The sequence below is a fragment of the Filicampus tigris genome, chromosome 12 (genome assembly GCF_054856515.1).
Source record: "Filicampus tigris isolate MCC_2025a chromosome 12, RoL_Ftig_1.0, whole genome shotgun sequence".
NCBI classification, from domain to species: Eukaryota; Metazoa; Chordata; class Actinopteri; order Syngnathiformes; family Syngnathidae; genus Filicampus; species Filicampus tigris.
In genome coordinates this window covers 17,664,035-17,690,934 of record NC_141228.1, presented here as the reverse complement: position 1 = coordinate 17,690,934, position 26,900 = coordinate 17,664,035, and the positions used below count along the sequence as shown (strand labels likewise).

General features: G+C 45.7%; 2 protein-coding genes across 3 annotated transcripts; one reads left to right on the top strand and one right to left on the bottom strand.

The window, feature by feature from the left end:
• The first annotated feature begins 172 nt into the window (after positions 1-172).
• On the top strand, positions 173-10,403 carry aasdh (aminoadipate-semialdehyde dehydrogenase). Its single transcript, XM_086046727.1, is given in 13 exon segments — positions 173-526; positions 611-731; positions 820-1,073; positions 1,745-1,937; positions 3,198-3,549; positions 3,892-4,064; positions 4,301-4,571; positions 4,574-4,707; positions 5,639-6,185; positions 6,256-6,419; positions 6,531-6,656; positions 6,736-6,873; positions 7,455-10,403. Coding segments are annotated over 13 exon segments (3,090 nt in total). The 5' UTR covers positions 173-284; the 3' UTR covers positions 7,830-10,403.
• On the bottom strand, positions 7,545-25,969 carry cracd (capping protein inhibiting regulator of actin dynamics). 2 transcript variants are annotated; one of them, XM_086046725.1, is made up of 9 exons: positions 20,197-20,583; positions 16,712-16,886; positions 16,020-16,152; positions 15,086-15,241; positions 14,793-15,005; positions 12,551-14,645; positions 12,255-12,445; positions 11,683-11,857; positions 7,545-11,198 (listed from the first exon to the last, which is right to left on the bottom strand). In XM_086046725.1, the coding sequence occupies exons 1-9, from the start codon at positions 20,528-20,530 to the stop codon at positions 11,038-11,040; spliced, it is 3,633 nt and encodes a 1,210-aa protein (XP_085902851.1). In that variant the 5' UTR covers positions 20,531-20,583; the 3' UTR covers positions 7,545-11,037. The 2 variants fall into 2 exon arrangements, with proteins under 2 accessions (XP_085902851.1, XP_085902852.1); XM_086046726.1 differs by lacking the exon at positions 20,197-20,583 and adding an exon at positions 25,770-25,969 and having other exon boundaries at positions 7,546-11,198.
• Positions 25,970-26,900: the final 931 nt, after the last annotated feature.

The following is a 26,900-nucleotide window of genomic DNA, read 5'->3' as shown; positions in this document are numbered from 1 at the left end:
TGCTACTTTTTGTCTCTATTAACCAATTCATACAAATAAAATAAAAAGTTGACATTTTATGGATGTCATTATTTCAAGATACGTTCTATTTATGACATTTACTATCGCATCGTGGGACATGAACGCAACTACTTTTCAGCAGCGTGGTTACGTGCAACGTCATCATCGCGCGACAATGTTATGGTGTGGTGTCGACGGATCTCCATCCAGCCCTGAAATCATGCTCGATATTAAATCAATATGAAAAAGGTATTTAGAGATTTGTTGTTGTGACGCGTGGCAGCATGGAGCCCAGCAAAACTCTGCAGGGGCTCGTAGCAAGTTCCGCATCGGTTCACTCCCAGCGTGTGGCGGTGACATTTGACAACGGGTCCTCGTCGGACGGTCCGGTGTCACTGCTTTACAAGGACCTTGTCGAGCTTTTCATCGAACTCAGCCGCCTTCTGCAGCAACACTGCGGGCACAATAACGGCGTAATAGGACTGTACTGTACCGAGGACCTCCTCTTACCAGTGTGGATCCTTGGGTGACTTCATTAAACATGCCCTAACACTACAAATGTGTGTGGCTGGGTGCAATGCAATCTTTCTTTCTTTTTTTCTGGGAGCAGGATCCTGCAGACACCCGCTGCCTATGTGCCAATTGATCCAGGTGCTCCAGGACTTGTCTCCACCCAGGTCATGAGCAAGTGTCGCCTCAGGTTCTGTGCTGTGAAGAGCGACCTCCTGCAGGTTCACTCATTTGACTTTTTTTTGTGTGCTTACTTTATTGCAGAATAGCAAGCTTCCGATTTTTATTTTTTTGTAATGTCCCATAAAGAGATTCCAGGCAGCCGTCACCCAGTACGCGAGCGTGGAAGTATGCGCGGTGTTGCCGAAGTTCAAGCTCACCCTGGTTCTGATCGAGACCCCGACAGATGCCAAACAGGACGAGCAAAAAACTGAACCGTCGCGATCCGTCCCCGAACCAGGAGGAGGTTTGGCGTACGTGCTGCACACATCCGGAACGACAGGCCCGCCCAAGATTGTGCGGGTGCCGCACAACTGTATCCTTCCCAACATCCTGCACCTGAGGTCAGTAACAGCATGTTTTTAAAATTAGGGCCCAACTGAAAAATCTGCTGTTTGGGGTGATTTTCACAGATTTTTGCTTTTTTTTTTTTTTACCATAAACAGATTACAACGTAAGACAAAGATAATGACATTCAACCCCCCCACTCCAAAAAAAGGCAATTTAAAGGACCAAAGAAGACGCTGTTTTAATCATTAAATATGTTTTTTAAATTAACTAGTCGATGAATTGTTTATCAGGATTTTATTCTGCCAAATATCGGCCTCAACATATCCATATCGATATAACTGTTATAACTGTTCCCACAGTTACTGGAAAATAAATGTAGATTAATTTTAATTTATGTAAACTTTAAAATGTAAAAGAAATGTAATTTAAACATAGTTTTAATTTAATTCATTTATTTTTATTTTTAAAATATTCATTATTCCTTAATCTAAATGAATATGTTTACATTAAGCAGTCATTTCACTTAAATCAGTCAATGCTGTTTTTATTTTCAAACATTAATTAAAAGTAATTTAATGTCTTAATTTAGTCAATGGAGAAACAATTTGTGTTTTGGTTAAAATAGTGTTTATTCATTTCGTCCAACTTTGGTGTGCAATAAAGACAAGTGATCTCGGTCAAAGTGTGTGTGTGTGTGTGTGTTTATTTATTTTTTTTCCGTCAGGCGTTTGTTTTCGGTAAGTTGTTGCGATGTGGTCTTCCTGGCGTCGCCGTTGACCTTCGACCCGTCAGTGGTGGACCTTTTCCTGGCCTTGTCGTCCGGCGCTCGGCTCCTCGTCGTTCCGGCCGTACTCAAGAAAATTCCCAAGCGGCTGTCCCAGCTTCTCTTCCGCCGTCACAAGACCACGCTCATGCAGGTCAGCCCGCCGCCTTCAAATGCGGCTTGCTTTTCTCACTCTCCCCACATGCTATTGGTGGAGCACATTCGGTATTGTCACATTTGAGGTTTACGTGGCCTTCTGTCGCCTTCCTTTGCTTACACCTTCCTTCCTTCTCCCAGGACCGGCTTTTTTGCACTCCTCCTTTCTCTCTCCAATTGACTTTTCTGCCTCCTTCCTGACTTCGTTAACTGTTTTATTTAATATTTTCATGTTTTCTTACATCTTTCCTTCCATGGCTTAGTCCTGCTTTTCTGCCTTCCTTCCTTACCGCCGACCTTTGACCTCAAACTTGTTTATTTGAATTCTTTCAGGCCTTCCATCCTATCTGAGTTTCTCTGTTTCTTCCTTCATCATCTTCTCCCTTTGCGCAAAACAACTTTTCTGCCTTACTTAACTCCTTCATTCTACCTCAGACCTGCTTTTTTTCTCCTTTCCCTCCTGACTGTCTTCCTTCCCTCATAACTCCCTTTGTGCCTTACCTCCACCTCAGGCCTACTTTTTCCTCTTTCCTTCTGAACCTACTCCTTCCCTTCTACTCCTTCCTTTCTCCATCCTTCCCTACCTCCTTCTTTCCACCTCGGACCTGCTTCCTTCCCAAACTCTTTCCTTCCCTCCTACATTCCTTTCTGCCTTCCTTCCATCAATCCTTCATTCTTTACCTCCTTCTTTCCTCCACCGACCTGCTTACTTTGTCTTCCTTCCAAACCGCCTTCATTTAAGCCTTCCGTCATCCGTCCCGCCTTCCCAACTTCCTTTCTTCCATACCTCCTCCTTTCTACCTCCGACTTTCTTTTGTCTTCTTTCGCAACCTCCTTCGTTCCCCCTCTTATCCTTCCTTTCTTCCTCACCTCCTCCTTTCCATCTCAGACCTGCTTATGCCTTCTTTCCCAACCTCCTTCATTCTCTTCTCCCTTCTTTTTCGCCTTCTTTACATCCTTCATTCGCCTTCCTTGGTACCGTCCCTCAAACCTTCTTTTTAGGAATGCACCTATCCTTCCCTCTGTCGCTTAAACCCGCTTTTCTGCCTTCTTTCCTTACCTCCTTCCATTCCACCTGAGAGCCACTTATTTCTTCTTTCCTTCCTGACATCCTTCCTTCCAACCTTCGTTTCTGCCTTGCACACAGTACCTGTTAATGAAATAAAAGAAATTCACCCAAAAAGTCTACTTTTGGTCTATTTGAATAACCCCAGAAGACGAAAAGAAGTGCCACTCTCATGTGTTCCGCCTCCCGCAGGTCACGCCCACGCTGCTGTCTCGCTTCGGTCCGCAGCTGCTCCGACAGGAAGTGCTGTCGCGCGGCTCGTCGCTGCGCGTGCTCGCCCTGGGGGGCGAGGCGTGCCCGTCGGCATCCGCGCTGAGCGCCTGGCGCCACGAGGACAACGCCACGGCCGTGTTCAACGTTTACGGCGTCACCGAGGTGTCCTGCTGGGCCACCTGCTACGAGATCCCGCCCCCGCTCCTCCGGCGGCCCGGCGGCTCGGCCTCCTCCGCCGTGCCTCTGGGGAGCCCTCTCATGGGCACCAGGGTGGAGGTGAGGGACCGAGATGGTGGCATGGTGACGGAAGGCGAAGGAGAGGTGTTCATAGGTGAGTCAAACTTGGTAAAAACAGTCAAATGCTGTTAAAACTTCGGCCCGCTGGTGTTTTTTTTTTTTTTTTACCGCTTCATAGTACCAACATGTCAGATGTGGCACAGATAGATGAGCAAAATACGTTAGTCGAAGAAAAGTCAGTCATAATTTGCGGACCGAGTAAGTGACCTTGTTTGATCTCTCGCAGCGGTTCCTATTATTGATTGATTTGTTTCTTGATTTCGAATATCAAACTGCCTCCTGCATGCTTCCATGTTTGTGTACGTGGCCCTCTGTGGGAAAAGCTCGGGCTCCCTTGAACGAGTGGGTCTTAATGCCAGCTGCTTGGTGGAGGCAGGCGGCGACGAGAGGGTGTGCCTCCTGGACCGCGAGGACTCGGCGGTGCCCGGGACGATGAGGGCCACGGGGGACTGGGTGGACGTGAGAGGCGGGCAGATGTTCTACCGTGGCCGAAAGGACAGAAGCGTCAAGCGCCACGGCAAACGCGTCAACCTGGACTACCTGCAGCAAGTAAACGAACGCACTCGAATCCATTTTGATTGAATTGAGATGTTTTTCGTAATAATATTGCAACGGATTTTTGTGGGGAAAAATCGGATTCAATTAAAAAAATTTTTTTTTGTAAATAGTATTTTTGGTTTTCATCCAGTTCACTAAATGTATTCGCTCAAATGCATATTCGGTGTTCTAAATATTCATCTGGTAGACGTGTATTTAGATTATATTTGCCATCACTCGAACCTCAGCTGCTGTCGGGTCTGCCCGGGGTGGAGTCCTGCGCCGTATGTCTGCACAAAGACTTCCGACTGCTCGCCTTTGTCGCCACCGCCTCAGCCGCCGGTTCGGAAGACGCCGGGTTGCCGTCCTCCTCCGACCTGAGCGGGCACCTCCTGGAGCAGCTGACTCCGCTGCTGCCCTCCTACGCCATTCCGGACACTCTGGTCCTCGTCCCGGCCTTACCTCTGACGTCGCACGGTGAGCGTGGACCCAAAATGGATTTCTTTGGTAAGACTGGAATGTTCATTGCGTCTTGCGTGCAGGCAAAGTGGATATGCGAGCATTGGTGAAAATATACCAGATGCAACGCTTGGACGCCAGCCAGTCACATAAAGATGTCTCCGAACTCAAGAAAACGCTGCAAACTTTATGGCAGGTGGGACACATTTCCACCAATAGCACTTATAGTTGAGTGAAAAGCGGAGGGAACTAAACTTGACTGAACATTCTTATCGGTCCGAAAAGGACTCGCGAAAAAGAGTCTCCCGTATTTCCTTCTTGGGAATGCTATCAAAGAGGAGACGGCGGTAAAACGAAATATGGAGACTGCAGAACACGATGACACCGCAGTGTTCAGGCTATGCTAATGTTGCAAAAATTAGTACTCTTTTCTTTGCTATTTTATCCAAGAGGAGACTGAGGGCCCCACGAAAATTCAACGGAAAGCATGTGGTCTAATTAATAAGAACAAGACTTCCTAACAAACAAAAATGACGACGGAGAATTTGGGTCTCCCGTATTTATTTATCCAAGAGGAGATTAAGGGCACCAAGCAACTTTTAAGTTATTTTGTGAAAATCAGGGCCTTAAATGGCATGAGAAAGTAAAATACGATGTGCAGAAGTATTGATTAAATTAAAACAGCAGCTAACTGCTAACTAGCCTATCAAGAAACTGATAGGCTGCTAGTTAGCGGTTAGCACCGAGCTAGGTTACCATAGTTCTCAAAGGGGTCCGCATGGGCACTCCCAGGCCCGGCTTGCCACTTGGAGTGACTCCGAGTCATTTGCTCCTTAGATGCGAGGCGTATTTTATTGAGCAAATATCGGGGCAGAAGTCCAAAAGTTGCGTTATGTTCCAAATAATTTGCTCTTAATTTGAAAAGAAAAATGTACCGTTCCTATCACCAACATCCAACATGAAATGCTAATGGCAGAAAAATGACTTCAACACAAAGTACACAGTTTCACACTCACACACTGTATGCTTAGCTGATGCTTTCGATGCACCTTGGGGTTCTCACTTTCCGGATCAATACCACAAATAGACATTAGAATCATTCACATTTCTTCCGACCTGTCAAACAGGACGCCCTCGGCCTCGACGGGAACGCCGCTTTGGACGAGGGCTCCCGTTTCCTGTTCGGCGGCGGAGATTCCCTGAAAGCGCTCCGACTCTGCGAGGACATCCTGGCCGCCACAGGAATCAGCTCGCCTCAGCTTTTGGAGGTCGTCCTCGACGGCACTTTGGCCGACGTCCTGCGCCTCCTCGTCGCACCGGGGAAAAGAGACCGCGTCGTGCCAGAAGCGACTTCAGGGGGCGGCGAAGAAAGTGGGCCTTTGAAAGTGTTCAAACGAGAGAGTGATGCGAGAGCGGTGCGGAGCGAAGACAGAAGCGCCTCGCCCCTCAACGAGCGCTGGTCCTCGGACACGGGCAGATGCGTGGACGCCTCCCCGGCGCTTCTGGTCCGAGAAGGGCGAGACGGCATCCGGGCCAGGGTGTTCATCGGCTCGCACTCCCACCGGATGCAGGCTCTGGACCTGGACAGCGGACGCCTGCTGTGGGAGCGAGTCCTCGGGGGGCGCGTGGAGGCGTCGGCCGGCGTGTCCCCGTGCGGGCGCTATGTCGTCGTAGGTGGGTTCTCAACTTTTTCACCGCCGCTCGCCAACAGTCGGCGTAATGGCTTGTTTTGGTCACTCCCCAGGTTGCTATGACGGCGGCGTGTATGCGCTGAGCGCCGACTCCGGGGAGACGCGCTGGGTCTTTGAGACGGGCGACGCCGTGAAGAGCCGCCCCGCCGCGGACCCCCTCACGGGCCAGATGACGGTGGGCTCGCACGATGGTTTTGTGTACGCCTTGGACCTCCAGGCGAGTTGGGGTGATGTGAGCAAAGGAGGGCGACCAAAGAGGGTGCAGTCGGGGAAAAAAGTCGACCGAGGGATGGTTCGTAACGGGAAAAAGTATCCATTTTGATTTCAGGGTCGGCGTTGCGTTTGGAGGCGTCACTGCGGGGGCGGTGCCGTCTTCTCCTCGCCCTACCTTGATGCCGCCCGCCGCCAACTGTACGCGGCCACGCTAGGTGGCAAGCTGCTGTGTTTACACGCCGTACGTTTAAAAAAACGAGCCGGTTTTGGCGTAGCATAGTCCCCGAAATGTGACGCTTTGTGTTGTCTTGCGGCGGCAGGACAGCGGCGACGTCGTGTGGTCGCACAGCAGGGACGTGCCCTTCTTCTCCTCGCCAAAGTGCGGAGGCGCCGGCGGTCGCGTGGCTATCGGCTCAGTGGACGGAAATATCCTCTGCTTCGGCCACGACGGCACGTTGGTGAGGAAAAATAAAATCAAAGATGCGTTTCATTTTTTAGAAGATGTATACGTGTGTATTTGTATTCATATGTTTAAGATATTTTAGTTTTTATTTTTGTATTTTTATTAATTCATTTATCTGAACCTGGTTAAGATCAACCATAATATGTTCACGAATTTTTTTTAAAATACATTTTTATTAATTAATTTATTGACTATTTAATTTCTACAAAGATAAGGTATTCAAGATTCTGTTTTTATTATCTTTAATACATATTTTTTCCCAATTTGAACTTGAAAATTACATATATTTATTTCCAACTTTATCTTTGACAGGAAATATATTTATTTTGACTAGATTTTATTTTGTGGATTCAAATAAATCCATTCAATTTATTCTTCTATTATTTGAACTTTATTTTTTTCTATATTCATTCATTATCCAGGTAACCTCTTTGGTGATGTAATTTATATATTTCTCTATGATGATGATGATGAATAAATAAGTACTACAAATAAATCAATATAAATATGAATTGTTTGGAAGAGGGGCACTTTAATGTTTTTTTGCTAAGGATTTTTTTGTATTTGTCCCATCAGTTTTGGCAGTTCCAGACAGATGGCGCCGTCTTCTCGTCGCCGTGCGTCACCTCGGACCTTGAGAGGCTCCTGTGCGGCTCACACGACGGCCGTCTGTACTGCTTAAACACCGCTGACGGCTCCTCGCTTTGGACCTTCCAAACGGCGGGAAAAGTGTTTGCCAGTCCCTGCACCTTTGACGGTGGGATGCCAGGGGAGCTGGTGGGCGTGGCGTCCACCGACGGTACCGTCTATGTCCTGGACGCTCGGGACGGACGAGCGCTGTGCTCACGGACGCTTCCCGGGGAGCTTTTCTCTTCCCCGGTGGTGTGCCAGCGCTCCTTGGTGGTCGGGTGTCGTAATGATTATGTGTATTGTTTACAAATAGACGTTTAACCATTATTTAATCAATGCGTGATTTTTGCGCAACGGCTGACCTACACGGGAACACTGAAATCTATAGTTGGATGCAGACAATGTTCGTTCATCCAAATCTTAACCCTTGCCAACATTTTCAAAGTAGCAGCAGCCAGTCAGTTCAGACATATTTATTTAAATTCTTCATAACGTTTTTTTTTTTTCATTTAACAATTCCCTTCATAAGTTTCTGTGGTAGCCCCCCCCCCCAAAAAAAGTGCAAATGATACCAAACATATTTTTTTTTGTTTTGTTTTGTTACACATAACACTGCGTACACCAGCAAGGTTAGAAACAGAAGGCTCTGTCTTACATACAGTACATATGTTGCACATGGTTACGGCAGGAAGAACATTGACCAAGGACGAAGAGGAGGAAGTCTTGATGAAGATGATGATGATGATGATGGCCAAGAAACAGGATCTACATCAGGGGTGGGCAAACCTTTGTACTCAAGGGCCACGTTTGATTTTTACAAAGGACGGATTGAGACAGATTTTGTAACTCGGCCATTCATAACTGAGGTTTAAAAAAAAAAAAGTAAAAAAATTATGTCAAATAGTTAATTTTAATGCTTTATTATTGGTTTATGTACGGCGACATGGTGGTCGACTGGTTAGCCCGTCTGCCTCACAGTTCGAAGTCAACCCCGGCATTCCTGTGTGGAGTTTACATGTTCTCCCCGTGCCTGCGTTGGTTTTCTCCAGGTACTCTGGTTTCCGCCCACATTTCAAAAACATGCACGGTAGGTCAATGGACCACTCTAAATTGCCCCTAGGGCAATTTCATGGGTGTGAATGTTTGTTTGTCTCTGTGCGCCCTGCGATTGGCTGGCAACCAGTTCAGCGTGTACCCCGATATTGCCCGTAGACAGCTGGGATAGGCTCCAGCACGCCCGTGATCGCCCCTCGTGAGGATAAGCGGTTTGGATCATGGAGGGATGGTTTATGTATTGTCTGTAACTAAAATAATGTTCTTTTTTGAATGCATTATTTACAATCTATTGAATCATAATCAACCAATTCTTTACTAACAATTTTAACAACAATTTTAATAATACCTTTTTTCATTGTTTACCAAAAAAGGATTACCAAATTATTTAATGACAAAGATGGGCTGGGTCATTTGTAGAAGAGGTTAAAAAAAATAATACTGTAACATAATTTATTTGAATTAATTATTTGTATATGTTATTTTTTTAAATTATGTTATGTAATTAATCTTTTTGATTTTTATCATTTCTTTAACTACAATGGATTTGCCAATCAACACGTTTTGAACTTAATATTTTTTTAATTGTATTATTTATAGAAAAATCAATTATTAAATGATTTAATTAATAAAGATGGTCCAGGTCATTTGCAGATGAGGTTAAAAAATGAAAAATGTCAAATGATTTATTTTAATTATGGATGGATGGACAGTTATGATTGTTATGTCATTTATTATATTCAATTAGCCAATTATTTAATAAAATCAATTAAGTGAAAAATGACCAATGATGTTGTAAATTGCTAAATTAATGCAACAAATATTACAGGACTGTAAATAATGAAAAATAAAAATAAATGCATTTTCATTATTCAATGAATGGGGGCGAAATGGCTCAATCAATGCAACAAATCTTACACAAGTTTTGACAATATAAAATAATGAAATACTTAAGAACATGGCCCGAGTGCCACACTTTGCCTACCCCTGATCTATATTGTACAGCAAGCAAGAAGTGACCGGAAGCCGAGCACGGGTGGGGCGGGGGGGGGGGGGGGGGTGAACCCCCACAAGTCCCCACCATTCCGTCACGAACACAGTGGAAATAACACTGCTAGCCCTTTAAGAGACCCTTAGTGACTCTTTCCCCATCTTCACACTGGCGAGCTTCGCCTCTTCATTGGAGGCCGCTGAGTATTTACAATCCCAGTGATTGGCTACAATAGGAATCAAAATGTGTATTCGTGTGTTAGCCGCATGCTTGTCACCTTTACATATAATAGTGGTTTATTTGAATGCAGCCAAGTGTGATGGGAGTCGTTGTGCAGTGGTGTGGTCTCTCCATGCAGAGCTGGTGCGTGTGTTGCGGAATGGAGTGCAGCGGCCCCCGACTTTTTTTTTTTTTTTTTTTTTTTTAGCGCCGCCAACCGGAAGTAATATTTTGACAGGGAAACAAATAGAATGAAATTAAAGTGGTACCTTGACTTACGAGTTTAATTTGTTACGTAACCAAGTAAATTAATTTTTTTCAATTTAAATGAATGTTCTTGTCGTTGTTGGCATGTTGCAGACCTCCTAAAAAAATGCCCCCATTTTTTTGTTTTGTGTTTTTGGTATATGTTTTTGCTATGTTGTATTTTTTGGGGAATTTTTTTTTTCACATAAACCCCCAGTTATTTGCATTACTTTTTACCCTACTCATTCGCATTTTTACAGGGATAAAAAATACATTGCAATCGTAATGAGCATTAGCTATTTGTGAATTTTCACAATTTGCAGTCGGACCTGGTTCCTATCCCCTATGTGGGGATCCACTGTATAATGAAATATAATAAAAGAGAGTTCAAAAAAAGAAAATAATTTTGGCGCATAACACAAAGCAATCATATAGACCAAGCGACAACTTGTAACTTGTAAACTGTAAGTGAAGGTACCACTGTATTAAAAATCCAACTCGCCACTACACGGAATTAAGTTGTTGTAATTAGCGGTTAGCCCTGCTCTTGTTTCCCTTCAAGAGCCCAAAGTGTCTTAATTATATCCTGTCTAATCCGTAATTATGTTTTGGTCGTTGCATAAAATCCCGTTTACCAAAGACAGGATGTTGGAAATTGAAGCAAGAAATTAATTCATGTAACGCTAAACTTGACAAACGGATTTTAAGTAGGACTCCTGATATCATCTATCTTTGTGTTTCTTGGAAGCTCCTTCTGTCTCATCTTTTGGCGTTTTCATATTCCCAAAGAAGTTATCAAATGATATTGATTTTTTTCTTCATTTTTTGTTAGCTTGTGAGCTAACTTTTTTATAACCGTGTCAGGCAGATGCAAAACTGTTTTCCGACCGTGATGATCAATGAAATATTCTTTGTTCTGTGCCAAATACGCCATGGAGCGGTCCCGGTCCACGGCCCGGTAGTTGGGGACCGCTGATTTCGTGAATTGGAGGGTTTATGGGGTGGTTGATGGTGGGGTTGTTACTTGATGATCTGAGGACAGTCACTCCAGGCTTTGGCCTTTCGCTTGGCCAGCGCCAGCCAGGCGGGCTCCGTGGACACCTGCGGCGAGTCCATGGCCGGGAAGCGCTTGGACACCTCCTTGACAGCAGGGGGCGACGGCGTGGAGTCTGCGATTTCCACTGGCAAAGAAAAAATGGAAAACTCATTCAGGTGTAAATGGTTTAAAAAATAAATAAATAAATACTTAACTGGTGTAAAATAAATCATGTCAGAGTTCGAAGATGAAACCCTTGCTAAAACTAATTTAAACAAAAAATACTACTCTAAAATATTGCATTTTATAAAAACATACAGCAATGACACAATTACCGTAAACAGAATGAATGTTTTTATCACACTTTGCATCTGGAGAATGGCCATTTTGCTGCTACCAGCCTTGGCCACCTGGGGGTAGTATAGGAATGAAAGACTATACTGACCATTCACAACTGTACAGCATAGAACATTTTAGCTCCTCGTAGAGGATAAAGAATATATGACTGTGACCACCGGTACTGGTAAGGTTAATGGTTAATTGTTACCAAGTCTTTTTATTCATATATTTGTTTTTTTAATACACAATCATTTGTACAGAGTGTGAGAACTTTTTCCAGCTGTGCCTACCAGTAACAGAGCTGGGCAGCGTGTTGGCTTTCTTCAACTGCTCTCTCCTCTCGAAGCGTCCCAGCAGGCTGTCCGGTCTCTTGGGCTCCTCCGGTGTCTGAGCTTTAGAAACCGTACTGACGCTCCCGCTTCCTCCTCGGCTCTCCGTGGGGCTAATTGTCATCGCTAGGCCCACCTGCACACCGATGTGTGGAAAGATTAAGATTGAAGGATTATTTCAAACATGCAGTACAAAAAAAAAAAGGAAGAAATAGAACTTTTACAATATCATTCTAATATATAGAAAATGTAATGAAATAAAACAGTAAATAGTGTAATTACTCTACTTAATGTAGTGTTCATGTGATGGATGTGTGACTTTAAGATGCGTGGCCTGGAAAGTGACGTCAGGATCTGGAATTGGGTTTGCATTAGAGCAGGGGTCCCCAACCACCAGACCGTAGAACAGTAGCGGGCCGCAGGCCACTTTGGACCGGTACTGTCTGGTGGTTTGTTGTTTTTAGCCTTGTACATGAATAGTGCTGGTCGACCCCTGGTCTCAAATTGCCGTAGAATACACGGACTCAACTCACGCTGTCTCGCTCCCGGGCTTGCTTCTCGGACAGCTTGGCTTCCCGTTGGCTGCGACGCTCCTCGCGGTTCTGCTGCTGTTCCCGGAATCCTTTCTGCTTCTGCAGCGCCAGCGTGATCCACAGGGGGCCCGCCTCCTTCTCCTGGACCTTGGCGCTGTCCAGGGAGTGCCTGCTCTGAAGGGATGGTTTCTCTGCAGGGGATGACAAGGGAAACAGCCACGCCTAAGCAATTTGGATCGAGGACAGCCATCTATCGATCAAGGACCCTGGACCTATGTGGACTAGGTGACTCTGACCTCTCTTGATGAGCTCTGTCTTCCTGTCCACTTTTTCCCTCCAGGGAATGTTGATGGACTGGAAGAAAGATCTCTTTTCCTTGGGCTCCTCGTCACATTGGACTTGGTTACCCCGCTGCAGCTGGCCGACCGCCGTGGGACTCCGGCCAGCCGAGTCCTCAGTCTTGCCATGGCTCACTTTAGGCAGTGGTGACGGAGGAGGGGTGGGAGCCCCTTCGACGGGTTTGGGCGAGGCGTGGGGTCTGCGGTAGAGCGATGACTTGGAGGGTACGTGGTCCCCGTCGCATCGTGGCGTGGGACTGGGGGATTTGCCTGAGCCCGCTCGCGGGATCACAGGGGAGGCTGAGGCAAGAGAGGACTTGGCTTCTCTCTGAGGTGACGCTGGACTGGATCGGTCGGAAAAGACCGGCGAGGCGTCGGAGTCCAGCTCGATGGGGGTCAGGGGTGAGGGGACGCCGTCGAAGCTGTCTCCGGCGCTGTAGCGCTTCTTTCGTTTCTCCGTGGACTGCTCGCTGTGGAACCGGAGTGAGTAGTTGGTCCTCCTCAGCTTGATTCCAAATGGCGAAGGCACCTCGTCGCCGTCCCAACTCGGTTCTTCGGCTTCAAACCTGCTTTCGGGCTCTGCCGACACGCTACGATCCCGACCTTTGCACTCGGGCCCATCGGGCTTGGCTCCAGAGCTGGGAACGAGGAAAGATGGGAGGTCTTTGGCAAACACGCACTCGTCCGCCGCTCTTTCTGCAATGCGGACACTCTTATTTGTTCTGCTCTGAGCTCTTCGGCTTGCGGCCGGCGAGGCAGAAGCAGACGCGTCGGACGATGCAGCATCGTCCACCGTCTTATCATCCGACAAGATGGAACTGGAGCACTCCGAATTCCTTTTCGAATCTCCAAATTTTTTCTTGGCAGGCGTGATGGAGAACTTGGCGCTGGCGGACATGGTCTTCCTCAAGTGCGTGTGGGCAAACTCCTGCTGGTCTTCGTGGCTGGCTTGAGGCTGGCTCCTGCTCGGTTCTGGGTACTCACTGCCCTCCTCCACACCCTTGAATATCTTGGACCTGATTGTGGCCCACTCAGCCAGGACGGCTGCACCGGCCGGGTCGGTCTCAGTGGACTCAGAAAGGGATTTCGTCTTTGACGACTTGCGGTCTGGCGACGTCTTGATCTTGGCGGGCGGCATTCCCTCACTGAGACCTAGGAGGGACTTGCAGGCGGTGTCCCTGATCTGGTCCAGATTGACGGCAGTGCCACACAACTGCGTGCCAGTCACCAGGATGGCGGTGTGGGGGACGTACGGAGAAGTCTGTCGTTTGGGGGAGTCCGGTACTTGGGAGGAGGACTTGTTACCTTCTCTTGGATCGATGGTGGTTCCGTGAATGGCAGAGCTTGCCGTAACAGGCGTCAGGTTAACCTTCGGGAAGAGGATTTCTTTTTCTCCAGAGGAAACTTGGAAGGAGAAAGGCCGCTGCCGCTCCTCCATCTCCTTCCAGCGAAGCTCCTCGGCTCTCCTCTTCTCCTCCTGAGGATCCGAGCATCCGTCCACCTCGGCTTCCACCATTTTCTTCAGCTGTTCTTCCGACTCCAGTTTGCGTTTCTCTTGGATCTCCCGCAACCTCTGCTTCTCCGCTTCCTTCTTCTTCTTCTTTTTGCTCTCGTCTTCCTCCAAACGTAGTCGCTCAGCCTCCAGCTCCTGCTGCCTCCTTGCCTCCTCTTCCTCCTTCCTTTTTTGCTCCGCCCTCAGCCTCCTCGCCTCCTCCTCTTGACGCTCCTTTTCCTCTCGGTGCCTCCGCTCCTCTTCGTTCCTCATCCTTCTCTCCTCTTCCTCGCGGAGCCTCCTCTCTTCCTCTTCCTTCGCCTTGTGCTGCATACGACACCGCTCTTCTTCTTCAATCCTCAGTTGCTCTGCTCGCTGACTTCTCTCCTCTTCCTCCAGGTCCCACTTCCTCTTCGCTTCTAGTCGTTCCTCTTCGAATCGGTGCTTGCTCAAGGCTTCCGGGGACTCTTCTGCCGATGATCTGCGGCGGTGCTCCGAGGAGACGCCTGCGACTTCCGGGTCTTCCTGCACCACGCCAGGGATGGATACTTCCTGGAGGTCCTAGGGATGCGTAAGTACAGTTAGTTTCCTATGGTATTCAGGGGTACACGTGGTGGTTATGTTGATAGGATAATGAGGGGGTCTCAGAAAAAATTCTCCTCTAGTGTAACTCCCCCTAGCCCTTAGTCTAAAATGATGTTTCCTCACCTGCGTGAATCGCCGATGCTTGCGTGAAACTCTCTGATTCTTGGGTTTGACAGACAGTTTATGCTTGGCCGCCGTGTTGTCCAGGAGAGATGCTGACTGCGGAACGGCGTCCAGGTTGACCGACTCGATGGTACCGCCGGGCGGGAGGACTCTTTTGGACCTGGGGGACTTTACAGGAGTGCCGTGCGAGCTCGCTTGCGGGAGCACTTGGACCTGGATAAAAGATACATACAAAATGTATTTGCAACTTCATTTGCCAAGTGGGCGCGAAAACGAAGTGTTGTCGGTTTTACCGTCGACTCCGCTTTTGCAGGCTCCATTTCGACCTGCGCTGTCACCTTCAGAGGACTCTGTGGAGCCTCCTCCTCATCGGAGCTTCCCTCATCCCCTTCGCTTCTTCTCAGAGAGGGGGGCCTCTGGCCGAATTTGATAGTCTGCGCAATCTGCTTCTGTGTGATCAACAGGGTAACATTTTTAGTATGGCGTGAAGAGAACAATGAGTTTGGTTCTCAGGCCAAAGCCTTATCTAATATCAAAATATTGCTTTGGTGCCACCTTGTGGCATTTTGGGGTCAAGGAAGTATGTTGAAGTGAGGAGAGGAACTACATTTGGTCAGGCCACAGCCTTGTCTAATATCAAAATATTGCTTTGGTGCCACCTTGTGGCATTTTGGGGCCAAGGAAGTATGTTGAAGTGAGGGGAGGAACTACATTTGGTCAGGCCACAGCCTTGTCTAATAGAAAAAAGTACTTTGCCGCCATTTTGTGGCATCTATCGACAATTACAAACCATTTTGGGTGGGAGTCAATCACTCGGATTTTCTGCAAATCGTGGTTTGTACAAGGGCTACTTGGTTTACGACGAAGTTCTATTCCAATGGTATCAGTCATGATGACAGTAAATAGTTGTAGGAAAAACATTTCTAGGCCACAAACGTAAAACAATAAAAAAAAAGTAATTGACCATGGATTCTTACATTGTCTACCGAACTTGTTTCTTGCACACCATTTGTAACATGAAACCTCTGATCCCTTATATTGCTATCCATTTGGAGAATGTCCGTTTTCCCATTTCAAAACAGCACCGCAGAAACTGCAAAAACTACGCCCCATTCAATGCATTATCCAGAACCCTGAATTAAGTGTACTTCTCTTTGCCACTGCCTAGGACGAGTCTAGAAATGCGTAGCCCCCACCCACCCTACATTCTAAGCTTGGACATCTCACCTGCAGATTTTTGACTTTATCCGAGACGTTTTCCTGGGACATGACGTGATCCAGGCCGGCCTGCTTGGCCGACTCCTCCGGGATGAAGATGCTGTCGTGCGAGAGGGCTCGAGATCCGACGGGATTCAGCTCCCTATCGACAGAGGGACCACAACGTCTTAACAGTCGGCAGTCTATTTTTCAATTCAAATCGATTTTCATCTATACAACCAAATTGAAAAAAAATCTATCTGGCTCCATCAAGTTGCCTACAATATACTCAAACTTTTGAAGGACTCTTTGTCAACGTGAGCAATTTTTTTCCCGCTGTTGGCTGTTCCTGCTGGAGGCTCCAGACCGAGCTCTGTCCGCCAGGGCTGAAGACGGAACACCTGAATTTCAAAGCTAATTGCCTGCTTTCCCTCCACTGCGGGAATGAGTGGGCACAGAATCCTGTTGTGGATTTCTCAACTTGCAGTGTGAATGCGCAGAGAGGCTGTGAACATTTCGTACTCTGACTGCATCTGGGACTGCGTCTCAAGAGTCCTTAAAAGTCTCCAGTAGCAAACTCAATCCAGTTTTAACTCCACTAATGGTATGAAATTTGAGAGTGATTACCCTATTCATCCTTTTTGCCGACCGGTTGCATAAAGGCAGCTTGGGCAATCAACTTTCCATTTTCAGGAAAGGATCAGCGGATACTGTGCACTTACCTTAGACTTTGACTGGCGTTCTCGTCGTCTGACACAACTCCATTGCACACCTCCCCGGTGGAGAAACTGGCCTTCAGCTGCGCCCCATCGAAGCCCCCCTGGGCCTCCCTCTTTTGCTTCTTCTTCCCAAAGAGGCGTCTGAAGGGCTGGAACTTGCCCTGTCGCCTACGCTTCTCTGTTGGCGGAAAAGAGGAAAAATAGCCACGTGATAACAACACAGTACAATCATACAATCATTTCTTATATCTCCAGCCAGATATGAGCAAGGAGGGGGGGGGCGGGATTCAGGGGAACATGTGGCTTTGAATGATTGACAGATGAATGACATGAAACTACAGCAGCTCGAGATAACGAGTTGACTCTCGCTAGGAACGGACGCAGGGGGCAAAAGAAAACCCCGTTCAGAGAAACAGGGCGAGCAAAAGCGGCAAATATCACGACGCTAATCTCACGCTAAACCGGTGGCACTTCCCTTCTGGCTCGATGACATTGTCATATGGCCGCCATTTGAAAGGAAAGCTGCTGCCACAACCATAAAATATGTTAATAAGTCATGAAATCATCATTTTATGGACGCCTTCGATAGTGCCCCAGTGTACAGGATTTCCTTCTTCAGGGTAGAAAGTCAGTACTCTATTTAGCCTTACTTTTGAACAAATTCATCATAAACCGATGTTACAGGTATATTAGAGACTTTTATGGCCGTGGTAAACATTGAGACACACAACATTGTGGCGCAACATCATCTTTAACCCACTCATTAATAAGTTAAGAAAGTCATTTTTCCGTGTGAACCGTGTTCTGTTTGGCTTGTTTTAATTCACATTCGCAATCAAAATGGTTCGTTTTTACATTTTTAACATGCTTTTTTTTTTTTCTGGAAAACAAACAAACCCAATTTTCGTGTACAAAACAACCCCCAAAATTGGGTTGTTTTGATACAAAACGACCCAAAGTTGGATCAAATTCACCCAAGAAGCGGGTCAGTTCAATGTTTAACCAAATTGGGTTATTCTTGACCCAGCAGTTTTAAAGGTGTACAAATAACCCAACATTGGCTCAGCCCCTTGTTGTAGCCCCCAAACTGCGTTAGCTATTTCACCCGATTTGGGTTACTTTTAATCCAGCATTTTTAAGAGTGTATTTTATTCAGGCACATCCTACGGTTGAGACCTGACAAAGTGTGTATACACTTCTTGGAGGTTGGGACACTAAAAAAACAAAAAAAAACACTTATTAACTCATTCAGTACCAGACATTTTCAGACCCTCTTTTACCCTTACGTTTGAAAAAAAAATATATAAATAAATTCCAGGCATTGAATGGGGTGGAATGTGAAAAGACATATAAATATGTCTTTGGGATTGAATTTAATGACAACAAAAAATATGCTGGCACACACCCTTTTCATAGTTCTGCCTTCTCTCTCTTTGGCCCACGAAACAAAGCCCTTAACGCACCACGCCGAGGGCCGGCTCACACACTCATGCGTGAAATGAGAACGGACCGGCCGCTCTTCCTGCGTGCTTGCTCGCTCAGTGTGTTCGAGCCCCCTCGGAAGCCTCCTGCTGGTTCCTCACGCCGGACGGGCATCTAACGCGGCCAATCGGAAGGTGGCCTGGGGTGGAGGCTGCGGGAAACCAGCAGGAGGCTTTCGCTTCTACCTCGGTGTCGCTTCCGAGAGTCAAAACCACCACAAGCAGCAAAAGTTCAGCTCTTGCATCACTTCAAAGCACATCATGCAGCACTCTTAAGGAGACAGTGGCACGGGAAGAAAACAATACTGTCTCTTTAAGAGATTTGGGGTCCTTTTTACCTGTGCCTTTGGATTGCTCTAAAAGCATGCCGGGCTCGGTTTCCGTGGCGCCCGTCGCCATGGTCGCACCACAGCACCCCTCGGCTGCGGCGAGATGAAGCAAGCGTGGGAATTTACTTAACTGCAGATGGATGTTATGGGTCATTTTTCAATGGGCAATGTTAGTGGATGTCACTATATGCAGCTGGGCCATCAGTAAGTACAGTACACACTTTTTGAATGAATTTATTTAAGAAAGAATGAAAGCAAGGAAGAAAGAAAATGAGGATGCATGAAAGGAAGGGAGGGAGGCAAGTTGGATGGAAGGAAGGAAACAAGAATTTATGAAAAGAGGGCTGCACCGGAAGAAAGGAACACGCATGGCATGAAAGAAGAAATGACGGGAGGTTGGATGGAAGGAAACAAAAACAGATTGGATGAAAGGAAGGAAGGGAAGAGGGAAGATGGGATGAAGGAAGGCGTGAAGGAAGTGACACAGTGGGAGGAGACAAGGACAGCATGGAAGGATTGAATGAAGGAGGGAATGTAGGAATTGGAAGGAATGATGTGGGACTGAAGGATACAAGCATTGTTTGAAAGGAAAGAAGGAAGGAAGGTAACAAGGATGGAAGAGAGGAAAAACAGAAGGTAGGGAGGAGGAATGAAGGAGGGTAGGAATGTTGGAAGGAAGGACATTCAAGGTATGAGAGGGAGGAGAGAAGGAAGGGACACTGGAAGGAAAGAAGAAAGGATAGAAGGAGGCAAAGACAAAGAAGGAAGGAAGGAAGGAAGGAAGGAAGGTTGGATAGATGAATACAAGGACGTGAAAGGAAGGAAGGATGGAAGGTAAGAAATGAGGTCGGGTGAAAGGAAGGTAACAAGGACAGTATGACAGTATGATATAGGAAGGGAGGAAAGAAAAGATATAGAGGAATAAAGGAAGCAGAGAAGGATGATTGGAAGGAAGGATACCAGGATTGATTGAAAGGAAAGGGAGAAAGGAAGGGTAGGAATGTTCGAAAGATGGTTGGAAGCGAGGGGATAGAAGGTATGAAAGGGAGGAGAGAAGCAAGGAACACAGGAAGGAAGAAAGGAAGGAAGGTGAAAAGGAACAGAAGAAATAAAGATTTATGAAAGAAAGAAGGAAGAACAGAAGGAAACAAGCATTTATGAAAGGAAGAAGGGAAGTGAGAGAACACTAACATTTGTTTTAATAAGTTGAAAAGATTTTTAAACGGACTCTCGACGTCGCGGGTATTCATTTGGGTCCGGAATGCATTTCCCATGATAAACGGGGGTTCACTGTGCTATAAAAAACATTAAAAAAAAAAAAGATCACTGGAAAAAAATAACAATATAGTGGGAGTTGGGGGGTGCGAACACCATACTCCGATTTGGAATAAGGCTGTAAATGAAAAATGCAATAAAGTGAAGCAGAAGCACTTTCCAGATGCATGGGAAGTGACACAACCGCTGGTTCTGATCCCAGCAGCTGAACAAAAACAAAAACAAAAACAAAAACAAAACACCCCTCATGTGGCGAATCGTTAGCCGCAGATGAGATGGGAGAAAGCGCGGCCAGCCGCCATGCGAGCCGTTCGCAAAAGCATCGCAAAGCGCGGCTCCGCCGCATCGGCAAAAGGGCAGCGTGGCGCTTTTTTTGTTGCCGGACGGACGTTACGGGTTTTACCTATTTGGGCCGCGCAGCTCGACAGCGCCGCGCACCACTGCAGTAAAACCTTAGGGAACATGGACGGGCTCGTTTGCAAACTTTGAGGCCCAACGGGTGCCTCGGAGGCCTCTGCGACGGCGGCTTGGTGGGAGGGAGGGAGGGAGGAAACGGTCACAAGAGACACAAAAACAGCAGGTTTGCTTTTGTTAGTATCACGGCTCACATGGAACATGGTGGTGGCATGGAGGGTGGCATGGGGGTGGGGGGGGGGGGGGGTCAATTGAAGCAAAAAAATAAAATAAAAATAACACCACCAATTACTGTACTTTTTAACAGCACAGTTAACCCTCATTCATCGAGGCCCAGCTGCATTAGGTGAAACTTCGAGATATTGAGAAACCATATTAAAAAAAAAAAGGTTTACCCCTCCCACTTGCTTTAAAGGAAAAGGGGAAGAACATATTTTTTTTCCAGAATATGTTTCCAGCAGGCCCACTAGTTGAAACACGGCATTCTGATTGATTTTGCGTTTGTGAAATATAAGTTAAGCAGCAAAATGAACTCTGGGGGGGCGGCCATTTTGTTTGTGAAATATAAGTTAAGCAGCAAAATGAACTCTGGGGGGGCGGCCATTTTGTTTTCTGTCGACTGAAAATGACATCACAACTGCTCACAACGACCAATCGCGGCTGACTTATTTTCTGAATCTGAGCCGTGATTGGTCCTTGTGAGCAGTTGTGATGCCATTTTCAGTCGACAGAAAACAAAATGGCCGCCCCCCCCAGAGTTCATTTTGCTGCTTAACTTATATTTCACAAACGCAAAATCAATCAGAATGCCGTGTTTCAACTAGTGGGCTCGCATAGAACATACTCTTGAAAAAAAAAAATGTTTGCGTTGACTTCCACTTGAAGCACAATGAAAACCGTTTTCAAAAGAAGTAGTAACGTCAGAAAAACTCATACCAAATCTTAGTAATGACTTGCAGTTTTATCAGAACTATACGTGGCTTTAAAGAAGCGCAAACAACAACAATGGAGGCTTTTTCCCTCCAACTACCCCCCCCCCCCTTCCCCAATAGTCGCAAACATCCCCCATGTCAGTATGAACCGAGTAGTGAACGACGCCGTAGATTTTTGGTGGCGGCGTGTCGCCGCGTATCGCATGACATAAGATTTTCCACTCGGCGGTTAAGCGGAGCGCTGGAGTGTGTACGGAAGGAAACAGCTCCCCGGATGCATAAAACACACATTATGAAACAAAAAATAAAAGCAAGGCAGAAAAAGGAGAAGATACGAAGAGATGATGAGGTTGTTGCTGTGGAGTTGTCGGTTGTATAGAAAAGGTCTTCTTACCGTGCAGCTGCGTGTGCAAGGCTAACGGGGGAGTGTTCCACCTGCCTGCTGTCACTGTGGAACTAACTAGGGCATCACCTGGAGTCAGGTATCACACGCAGTGACGTTTGCTTGGCTGTGTGTGTATGCGTGTGCTTTTTATTTGGTTTGGACTGTTGTTGTTTTTTTAAACTCGGTTAGTTTTGATGAGTTTTTATTTTGTCGAAAAGATATTGTTTTAGTTTAGCTTTAGTATTAGTTTTTTTTTTACTATATGGAGTATTTGTTGAATGCAAGATTTAAAAAAAAAAGGGTCATTGAGTATTGTGTAATACAGTAAACTACAATCCTCAAACTATTTGGCCTTCCTTCGTCTGCATGGATATGCAGAAATACCAAAATAAAATTTAAAATGAACCCCGAAAGTCCATGTACGATATTGACCACAAAAAAAAAGTGCTAGTTTTAATCTTTTTTTAAACATTTTCTGAAAGCATTTTTGTTTTGATTTTATATATATATATTTTTTTCAATTTTAGTCTTCGTTATTTAATTAGATTTTGTTAACCATGATAACCTTGGTGTGTGTGTGTCGTACACTGTACTACACCGACTTCATAGTCTCATATTGTATCTGGTCAGCTGATCTATTTCTTTGCGTGTGTTCCGATAGCGCTGCTGTGTCCGGAGGAGGCACAAAGTGACACTTTGTCCCGCAGCTGGAAAGGCACCGTGCGGTAGAACAGAAGGGCATTCATCCTTCGCATCGGCTGACGCACACAAAGCTGCCGGTTGTGTACGTTCCCGAACAGAAGGGCATGCTTGCACGCGTGCGTGTGTGTGTGTGTTTGATGATGCGGCACACCACAATTAGTCATTTACCTCTGGAAGCGCAACTACGCTTGTCATTATCCTCATTTTGTGGTCAGGAAAGTTTATTTGAATAAATTGGAGTATATAATAAGAATAATCTGAATAATGAGAATTTCATTTTTATATATTTTTTCAATCAGAGTAAACATCAGCTTTGCAGATGCCACATCTGCTCTGCAAGTGGCGTATGTTGTGGGAACGACCGGACTCAAGGTAGTGCTATCAGATGAAGTTAAAGTGAGGACGTTAAGGTATATACGGCCCCCTAGTGGCATTTTTTTATCGTCCCGGAGGTAAATGGCGGGTGTTTATTTGAGGTGAGGTGTTCATTTTTAAAATATGTCAGAGCCAACATGTGTATAGTGAGTTGTGGCCTTAACTTCATTTTCAATGAAGCTTGTCCTAAGGGGTGGATAGGACTTGTTTATTTAAAATAAGGTGCTTATTATTTAAAGGATATTGCAACCGGGGATGCAATTTTTACAGTCAGCATTGTGCTTAGCTACCGTTTCAACTAACCCTGCTCCAAGGGGAGGCATTTATTTGAGGTGAGACGTTTATTTTCAAATGATATCAAAGACAAAGATGACCGACATGGTTGCAGCCAGTGTTCCAATCTTGTCGCAAGGGGTAAATATCTGAGGCATTATTTGAGGCAAGGTGTTTATTTTTAAAAATCAGAATCAAATCGGAGTCAAAGATGATTAACATGTTAGTCAGCATTGTGCTTGAGTCATTTTCAACCAACCTTCTTCTGTGGAGAAAATATGGGGTGTTCATTCGAGATGAGGTGTTTTTTTTATTCAATATATCTGAGCCACCATGACCAACATGGTTACACTCAGAATTGTGCTTCACTAAATTTTCATTTTATTTGAAGGGAGGTGTTTGATTTTTAAAATGTCGGACACAAAATGAGCAACACGGTTGCAGTAGGTACTGTACTACATTTTCAACCAATCGTGTTCTGAGTGGGAAATAGCTGCTTGTCATTTGAGGTGAGGCATTTATTTTAGAAGATATTGGAGCCAAGATGACCCGATCAACATTGTCCAAAGGAGAAATTAATGGCGTTTATTTGAGGTGAGGTATTTCATTGCTTTTATAGAGCTATCGGCTACAAGGTGGCCAACATAGTTAAAGTCAGTATTGTGCTTAATTAACTTTTCAACAAATCCTGTCCTGAGTAAAATAAGGAGGCATTTATTGGAGGTGAAGCATTTACAGTACTTTAAGACTTTTGTCACTTTGACGACCGGGGTTAGAGCTAGGGGTTAGCCACAGATACTTGGCAATTAAGAAGCCAATTTTTACACACGACAGTACATCTCAACCACAACAACAACAACAAACGAATGGTTTTGAATGGCGCCGAAAGCAAAATAATTTCGCTTTTTCACTCAATTGGAGTGTTAAAATGTTATTTTCCACCACATAATGGGATGCATTGCTTTTGTTATGATTGTAGAGAGCAGCGAGGCACAAAGGTTGGGCATGCATGTGACACAGCTGTCTCCCATTTTAGCATAATAGAAAACAAAACGTTCCCCCTTCGACATCTCGAAGTGAGGATTCGTAACGAAAACAAACATTTGGGTGGATTTTTTTGTGAGTTGGATTTTGAGGCTTTTCAGGGGAGTTGAAGTTGTATACGAGTAATGTTCTTTATTATAATTCTTTTTCTCAAATAAAGCATCTTTTTGTGGGGATGGGTCAACATCCACGAACTCACAAATTTTATGGATCCCTGTGAAAGTGGATTTTTTTTAAGTCCTGAACACAATCACCCAAAACTCACTCACTGGAAAAAAATAAATAAATTAGCTCCAAAGATCAGATTGATCGATTGACACCAAATTGGGTGGACATGTCTGTCAAAGCAGGCATAAAAAAGTCTCAGGGACCTATGCCTGAATTTGAACAGGAAGTCGGCCATTTTGGTTTGAAGCTGCCAGTTTAGGTCAATTCCAGGGCTTGTATTTTGAGGTACAGCTGCTAGGGAATTTGGCCAAATGCGCCTAAAATGGGAGGCAGGTATCATTGCCAGATGGGCCATGCTAAATTACCAAAGTTATTTGTCAATGCATATGTGGAATTTGGCATCAAAGTTTGAAGTTTTGTAAAATTAGATAACAACATAGACTGACACCAGTTTCACCGATCAAAATGAAATTTGGTGGACACGTTAATCATAACAGGATGCATGAAATAGTCTCAAGGACCCATCCCTGAAATTGAAAAGGAAATCGGACATTTTGGTTTGAAGCTGTCCTCATGAGCAAATTCCAGAACCCCCAATTAAGGGACTTCACGCAGATGAACCTCAATCTGAAACAGGTATGGTAGACATATGGACAATTTCCAAGCTTTTTTTGTCGATGCCATCTAATGTGGTCGGAACATATTTATTTTGAAGGATTTGCCCCGAAAACAAGGGTCGAGGGCCTATTCATCTGCGCTTGCCGCTTTTATTTGTTTGTACAATTACACAACAGCCTGACGAAACGCTCCCAATTAGCCCCGTATGCTAACCCCCCCCCCCCCCCCCTTGTGTTCAGGCATCTGTACCTGCAGGACTCCATCAACCTGCTTCGTGCAGACGGCTGTGCACTACTACTGCAACACACACGTGCACACACACGCACACACCTGCTCTTGGGCTTCATAGCATAACAATCCGTGCTGGGTTTTACATAATTCGACCACAAATGTGAGAAATGAATATCCAGTGAGCAGTTCGGCTATCAGTGCTCCATAAATGCAACAGTGAGCCTGTCATCATGTCATCCTGCCGCCACATGACAGTAATGCAGCATCGACTATTAATAAAACAATCAATAAAAAACAAGTGTGATTCCATTTTCAGCAGGGTGGGTGGGTGTGAGAGAGGCCGGGGGAGGGGGGGGGGGGGGGTGTGGGGGGGTTGCAACCATCGGCCTTCCAAAGCTCCACATCCCCAAAATGATGCATTGTCTCCTGGACAAACAGACGTCATTAAAAAAAAAAGGCGTGGATCAATAAGGAAAGCTTTTAAATGGCAGGTTAGTGGCTACGGGCCACGCGTGGATTGCACAATAGAACAAATGTGGCTGTCTTTTTTTTTTTGTTTGTTTGTTTGCGTTTAAATAGCCGTCTGTCTGAATGCTTTGGCAAAATACACATTCACACACGCACGCGCAACACGCAACACACAACACACACAAAGCCGTTTGGCAATTAGGCCCGCGCACAAGGGCGTTCGCGCGTCCAAATTGGACGTTTTGACGCACGCTGCGCGCGCCCGCGTAAGGCAGGGAGGATGAATGAGGGATGGACGGATGGATGGAGGCGTGGGGATGCGGTGACAAGGTCATCGCACGACGGTTAGAAAGCGAGAAGACTCACGGCGATCGCGCGGTGGTTCCTTCCTGTTCGGTCTTCGACGCTTTTGTTACCGACGAGGATGAGGAGGAGGAGGAGGAGGAGGAGGATGATGATGATGATGCGCGTACCAGACAGCGAGAAGCACGCACACGCACAGCTGCACGCGCCTGAAGGAAGAGGAGGAGGGTGTGGTGGTGCACACGAGGGAGGCAGAAAGAGGATAGAGGGGAGTTAAGGGGGGGGGGGGGGGGGGTAGCACGATGAAAACATACACATGAAGCACTTTTCTCATATTTCTTAAAACAGCCATAATGACTTGGCATTAGAACATGATGAAGATGATCGGCGTGAAAAAAAAAATCTGAAGTCTTTAGCACAATCTTTTGCTAACCAGGGGCGGAGCTATGTGGTGGCCTGGGGTGGCCAAACAGGCACCCTTTGTCATGCTCTCCGCACCTCGGGAAAATTTTGAAATCTGTAATTTTTCTGCCATAGATACAGTATTCAGTGAGTGCTTGATAATTTGCCATGTTGCTTTTTTTACTTAGACTTGTTCCTGCTTGATTATGAGTGTGATGGGCATTGATATGCATGGGTTGATATGGATATGCATGAATTTTGTGTATGATAAAGAATGAAGCATGTTGACATGTGACTGTATTGTTGACATACATTTGTATAAGAGTATTTTTTGTATTGGTCCGGAAAACCATTTAAACAGAGTGAAAAAAAAGAACTGGTCCAAGTATGCAGCCTTGGAGGACCCCTGCTGGACACTCAAGGTTGGGCGATTTGACAATATTGACCACAAAACGCTGTATCCGGTTAATGATATTCACTTTCATCCAGTTTAGCTTGTTCTGACATTTAGAAATGAGTTGATTTTGAAAAAAGAATTCTATGGTCAACAGTGTGAAATGCTTTGTTACCATGTCTAAGAATACAGCACCGACATAAATGTTTTTTTTTTCAGGAGCACACGGAATTGCATGGGATGTATAGCTGTTGGCACTTTATTTGTAAATATTTAACAATCCATTTTTCATTATTTTTTTTAGACTACTGGTCATATGTTCATTGGTCATTAATTCTTTTATTATTTAAAAAAAAAGAATTTCTGTCTCCTGCTTTGAAGGTTGGAAAGACCACACC